This window comes from Medicago truncatula, chromosome 8, assembly GCF_003473485.1.
Source record: "Medicago truncatula cultivar Jemalong A17 chromosome 8, MtrunA17r5.0-ANR, whole genome shotgun sequence".
Lineage (NCBI taxonomy): Eukaryota > Viridiplantae > Streptophyta > Magnoliopsida > Fabales > Fabaceae > Medicago > Medicago truncatula.
Window position 1 is genome coordinate 27,281,536 of NC_053049.1, and position 6,652 is coordinate 27,288,187.

General features: G+C 33.7%; 1 protein-coding gene and 1 long non-coding RNA gene across 2 annotated transcripts; one reads left to right on the forward strand and one right to left on the reverse strand.

Annotated features, from left to right (window-relative positions):
* The first annotated feature begins 682 nt into the window (after nucleotides 1–682).
* On the forward strand, nucleotides 683–3,227 carry LOC25502808 (homeobox-leucine zipper protein ATHB-54). Its single transcript, XM_013590369.3, has 3 exons — nucleotides 683–1,271; nucleotides 1,809–2,203; nucleotides 2,797–3,227. The coding sequence occupies exons 1-3, from the start codon at nucleotides 1,136–1,138 to the stop codon at nucleotides 3,124–3,126; spliced, it is 861 nt and encodes a 286-aa protein (XP_013445823.1). The 5' UTR covers nucleotides 683–1,135; the 3' UTR covers nucleotides 3,127–3,227.
* Nucleotides 3,228–3,526: 299 nt separating this feature from the next.
* LOC120577711 (uncharacterized) lies at nucleotides 3,527–5,166 on the reverse strand. The gene is made up of 2 exons (XR_005643667.1): nucleotides 4,664–5,166; nucleotides 3,527–4,432 (listed from the first exon to the last, which is right to left on the reverse strand). It is a non-coding gene; the product is annotated as an uncharacterized lncRNA (long non-coding RNA).
* Between the last annotated feature and the right edge of the window lie 1,486 nt (nucleotides 5,167–6,652).

Sequence of the window (6,652 nt, forward strand, 5' to 3'; positions counted from 1 at the left end):
TTCATAGTAAAAGCAACAATCTAATTAATCAACAAGTCCTCTCAAAAAAAAATTAATCAACAAGTATTCAACCAACCGTTAATTTTACATTCAAATAACTCTAACACATAAAGAGCAATTAAAAAAAAAACCAACATATAAAATTCACAATGCGAAGGCTAAGAGATTTTGAACATTTACTTAGTATTTGATTTTGATGAATTTCGATGGAGTTTAATTTGTTAGTAATGAGGAGTATGGTTTGTGTTTCAATGAGTTTGAATATGTATCTGTTTTGTTTCTGATTATGATATATACTCACAGCGGAGTGGTAATTAACTATCGTTTTGTAGAGAATGACAATTACCTACCATTTATCAACGAACAATAGAGCAACCTTCATATATAATTAATATTTAGGGGCCTTAAATAATGAAATATTATGTTTGTTGATGCAATTTGGCCCAAAAATTAACCTACATTTGCATGAGAGAGAAGCTCTCGATCGACTATTAATAAATCTTTACAAAAGATACACAAAGATTATAAAAATCAATCTCAATAATTCAAGATGATCAATCCTTAGTTTCTCTTTTTTTTTTTTTTCTGCAAATATTCTTTTATAAAAAATAAAAAATAAAAACAAGATTCAAATAAAGTTATATGTATAAAAATTTTAGTTATATGTATGCTAAGATTTCCCTTGTTTGTGTATGCATGATTCCCTGTCACTTCACCTTGTCAACACTCTAGTCTCCATATAACAACACCATTAAAGTTCTCTTTCCCCACCACCACCAAAACCAAAAGAATCTCTCTTTCTCTTGTCAAAACTTTGTTGTGTATCCCAACAAAGAATAAAACCCTGACCATACCCTCTGTCTCATTCCAAACATAAAAGAAAACACCACACTACCCTCTGCCCTTAAAATTTATTCACATCTGACACATTCTTAACTCCTATGTCCCTCACTCTCACAAATTCCACATTGCATTATTCTTCACTACCTTCTGCTCTAGCCATTAATTTTTTATCAAACAAAATAGCCTTATCCCTATGCTACTTCTTAATTGAATATGACCCTTTAAGCTTAAACTTCTCTACAAATTTACTAACTTTATTATCATACATAGTAGCACAATTTTTTGTAAGGTTATGGAAGAAGAGAAGCTTAATGAGAAATCAAGGTCAAGCATGACTATTCTACTTCAAAGTCAAAAACTTCCATACTCTTCTGAGCTTATCGACTCTCTCTTGGTTCACAATCAAAGCTCAAAACCTTCTTTTCAAGGTGATTCATTACCTTTGTAGCTTCTTGATTGTTGTCTTGAAGTTTTGTATTTTGCTTTTTTTCTTTGAAGTTTGTTTCACATGTTGAGTTTTTCTTAAGTGTAGATGAAGTTTTCTTTTTGGTCAAAAACAGAAGTTGGATTCTTATGGTTTCTTCTTATCTGTTTTAAATTGCTATTGTAATAGTGCCACGATACTTAGTGCATGTTTGGAATCATGGTGGTAACGTGATTTGTTTAAACCCTAAAATTTAGTTTTGTCAAAATTAAAGTGGTACAATTTGATTCTATCTAACTCATCGTCAATTAAAAAATCACAATATTTTAGTGAATTGTAGTAAAATGTAGCCGATATGGCTCGGTCACGATTATGTTGTAGTCATGTTTCCATTAAAAAATTCCCGGCCCAATTCGCGATTAAGGGGATTTTTTTTAAAACCTTGTTTTAGAAGATGATGTTTTCCAATGAAAAATCAAGATTGAATCTCATGCAAGTTGAATTATAATACAAAGTTACATTTTTTTCGGCTTGGATTCAGGTTCCAATTCTATGGTTAATGTTGGTGACATGGAAGTTAAAAGTAGTTCTTTCTTTCAAGCTTCTGAGAAAGAAGAGAACAATGATGATGATGATGAGAACTACGAGGTATGCTTGCAACAACCCGGTAAGAAAAGGAGGCTTACAAACGAACAAGTTCATTTTCTTGAAAGCAATTTTGAGATAGAAAACAAGCTTGAACCTGAAAGGAAAGTTCAACTTGCAAAGGAGCTTAGCTTGCAGCCAAGACAAGTGGCTATATGGTTCCAAAATAGGAGAGCAAGATTCAAAACCAAACAGCTAGAAAAGGACTATGGTTCATTGAAAGCTAGCTATGATATGCTCAAAGTTGACTATGACAATCTCCTTCAAGAAAACAACAAATTAAAAGAAGAGGTAAAAAAATTTATACATAAATAAATATATAATATACAAAATCAAAGTTGACTCAGTAACATATCTGGTGTCTCGAACTTTGACATATGTGATTATATTCAATTAATGTATGTTCTCAAATTATTTTCGATATCAATATTCAATACTTCGATGCCAATTTCATGTTTGGTGCTCGTATTAGTGTTTTATAGATTCTTATTATGACAAAAACAAAGACTTATGCATTCACTATGTTTTGATTTTATTTTTAAATATGATATATTGTTTTTATAATAGTTTTTAAATATCTTAAGATTATTAAAACAAGCTTAATCTATTTTTATCGGTCATTTGGATCTTTAAATGTGTCTTTAGTTAGTTAAATAATTACTCAAATGTATTTTTCAATAGTCATTTTTTTTACAAAACCCTGTGCAAAATGTAAAACCTGTTATTATCATCTAGCCAAGAACTTATCAACATTAACAATCACTTATACGCAACATATCTCTCTTTATGCTTAATTTTTTCTCTGTATTACTATGAGCATTTTACTTATAACTTTATCCCACTAATGGTAAGTGTTTGATTTTGGTACAACTTTCTTATTACAGGTTATTTCTCTCAAGAAAAGATTGGTCCCAAGAGAAAAACAGGAAAATAATTTAGTTGCTAAATCCCTTGATGATATCATTTCACAGCATAAAACTGATGTGGTTGATTCAGAATGCCTACAGAACACTGATGGAAACCAATCCTTAGTTGTGGAACCAAACCAGTCAGAATTTTCACAAGATGAAGAAGACATCCTAAGCCAAAACATCTTGAATGTTCCATTCATACCAAAAGTTGCAGATATTGGATGTTATGATGAACCACATGAAAGTTGTTGTAGCTTTCAGTTCCCTTTTGAAGATCAAACTTTTTACTTTTGGTCCTACTGAGTCAGTACTACTAGTGGAATGTTAATGTTGGCAGGTGCAGTTCTGTACCAAAAGCAATAAATGTTAATAAAGATTAAAATCAGAATGATATTGCATTACGATATTCAAGGGAAACAACAAAATTAATGCATCCACCTCATATTAAATTTCATGCAAGTTTTTTTTTAAAAAAAAAACAAAATGATATTCATTCATAAATTGGTAAAACATGTCATTCAAAATCACTGAAAACGTAAATGATAAAACTATGAACAACCTTACAACATTCAAGTTTATAACATACAACGGCAAAATGTCTATAAATAATATGATAAAATGTAACACCCATACTAAACGTATCTACAAAGTTTAGCATCTGCGTTGTCTTGATACTGAATATATTAAAATTTACAACAATAAGTCTTCAAATGAATAACTATATACAACAATAAGCGTTCGTACAATGAATAATACTATACTACTCATCCAATACATAGTCACACACACTTGAATCCTTGAGAGAATCATGCAACCAGTACGAACGAGCCTTGTTGATTATCCATCCGTCCACATGCTGCTAAACCAACCTGCTAATCTGAAACAAAAGAGGATTGGGATGAGACATAATGTCTCAGTGAGTTCTACCTAATCTTAGGCCGTTGGTAACCACGGGGGAAAACCTAGGGTTACCACGTGTCTACAATACAACTATTCGGTTGATTATACTTGTGTGGAACATGCGTATCCAGACGGTCGTGCATACTAGGACCGTCATAAGGTTCTACGTCTCATAGGCTACAAGTCTTTCCATATACTCTACATGTCATGGCGGTCAAGGGAAGCTAAGACCGCTATATCAAGATACGATAAACGCATCAAGGTCTAATCATAAAATATTCATGACATGACCCTGAACCGGACGATCGGGGAGGTACTAAGATCGTCAACAGTGTATCTTCATAATCCTGCCTTGGTACATAAACTTATACATACTTCATAGTCTAACATAAACATATCATATCATATCCATAGTCTTTCATTATGTTAGAAAGTTAGCGTGTAACATACAATTATCTGAATTGATTTTACGGAGTGTATCGGGTGGAGTAACCCCGAGTATAATCCCATACTTGACCGATGAATTCCTAGCTAAGGTACATCAGACTCCTCTCAGTGTCGTGCGGGCCTACCTTGTGGAGCGTGTCTCGTTCCCCTGATGTGAACCTTATGTATCCCCTTGGCGTGGATAGCAAGAGACACGACACCTACATAATCATGTTCATAATCGAGTTCTAGCTCGCCCGGCGAGTTGTGACAGTCCAGAATTCTGCAGAAACGTGATTTTTCATCAAAAACCTCGATATCAAGTCTCTTAGTGCACCAAATACATCCAGAAAACAAAAAATCAGTAGGAAATCGAATGCATGGCAACATTAACACTGTTATGACAATCTATGGCACAAAGGGGTTCTCTAATCCCTAATTCCTAACATGAACATAACATGATTTCTCAACAATAGACATAACCCAAGGGTGGAGAAACTATCTAAGAACTCACTTAGAACTTCTGAATTCTATGGAAAAGCTTTATTCCAAGCCAAAACAACAACTCTAGCTTCTGCTCCCTTGCCAAAGCCCTGCTCTTTAGCACCAATATTCATCTAATAGCTCAACCTTTAATACTCAACAAAACCCCAATTACAACTCATGCTCAACTTCATCTTGTTTCCAAATTTGTTGCTGCAAATAAAACACCCATGCCTCTACTTGTTCCAACATTCAACTTATGACTTCTAATCATCAATTCATCACACAAGCGGCTCCAAAATCACACATGCATACATCACTTAAGCTTTGAGAAGTAAAAATCCCAATTGCATGAAGAGAGAAGGAATTTAACCAAAAGAGAGGAAGAACATCAATTTAATGAACAATATTACTAGAATTACTCAAGAATCATGTTTTCATGGTTGCATGTTTAATTGTACAAGAATTGGTGGATTAGGGTGAGATGGGGTGAGAGGCCGAGAGAGAAAAGAGGTTAGGAGGGAGTATGTGAAATTCTAGCGTACTTGTTTTAATATGTTATGTGCGATGTTTCAACGGTTATAATGTTCCGTTCAATGTTCCAATATCACGAAGTAAACAAAAATAAAAACAAGGAAATAAATGACAAGAAAGTAAAAGGTACATTGAGTTTGTTTACCCAGTTCGGTGACAAACACACCTACCAAGGGGGCTACCAAACCAGGAAGGAAATCCACCAGTGTAGTCCTTATTCAAAAGCTCTCAGCAAACTCCTTCTTTACACTTTACGACCTAGGACCTACCCGTCTAGACTTCAACCTAAGAACTCCTAGATCTGCGATCTCATCTTACTATCTTATAGTCAGTCACAGCCCCTGTGACTTATTAGACTAAAAACAATCAACGGTGAAGTTACCTTCAAACACAAACAACTACAACCTTGCTTACAACCTTAGCATGTACCAAGATGATACAAGAAAGGCTCACAAATAAAACAGGACTAAACTTGTATCAAACGATACAAGAGTAGAACACACAGAGTTAAAACCCTAAAAGCTAAACTTTTTAGTATGACGGCTTGAATACCTAATTAGGTCTTGAAGTCTTCCTTCTATACTGAAGCAATATGTGCTAATAATCTTATTGGGCTTTAGAACAAAGTAGATCGTCCAGCTGATCTACAAAACATGAATCAGTAACAAATAAGGAAAGTCATAAGAAGTAGGAACATCTTTCGGAACTTCCAGTCATATCACTTTATTCCCTAAAATATTGTTGCTACTTTGGGAATAAAAGCTCAAATGATTTTGTAAAGATATGTACTTTGCTTGGTCATTAAGTTAAGGAAAATTTGTTTCGTTTTAAATATAAGGCGCGCGTATAAATAGGCATGAATTCAGGCACACTGAACCGTACCAGAATGTTGGAATATTTTGTCCAACATCTCATATGAATGACTAAACCATTTTCGAACCTAGTATCCAACAACACACTAAATGAATATTTGTTTTAGCAATAATGCAACCAATACAAATACTCAACAGTATGAGTTATGGTTTCAAGTGAAGAAAATGAGAAGTAAGTGGAAATAAGGCATGTGCATAAGTTATATACTTGCTAGGTGAAGTTACTAGTTTGTCCTTCCTTAACTTGTAATCCGTATAAATCCTCATTCGTTCTCAGTTAGTTACTATGCCCGAATAAATATTCTCTATAATAATTAACCTTTCATAATATCTCTTTTGTAACTCGCTCAACTGATTCCACAATCTACTAACGTTCTAGCGGGATATTACATAAAATTAACGTGACTAGAATTTCTATACCTCGCGATCAGCAACTTTGTTGTCCAAATCATTAATTGAATGGATGTTCTTTCAATATGAACCAAATGTGTTCGGCAGCAAGACCGGAGATCAAACAACGTTCCATAAGATGACGAACAACATAGCATCATACTCAGACGACGAAATCATGAAGGGAAAAAATCTAAATTTATGTGACAATCACTTATTGAGAT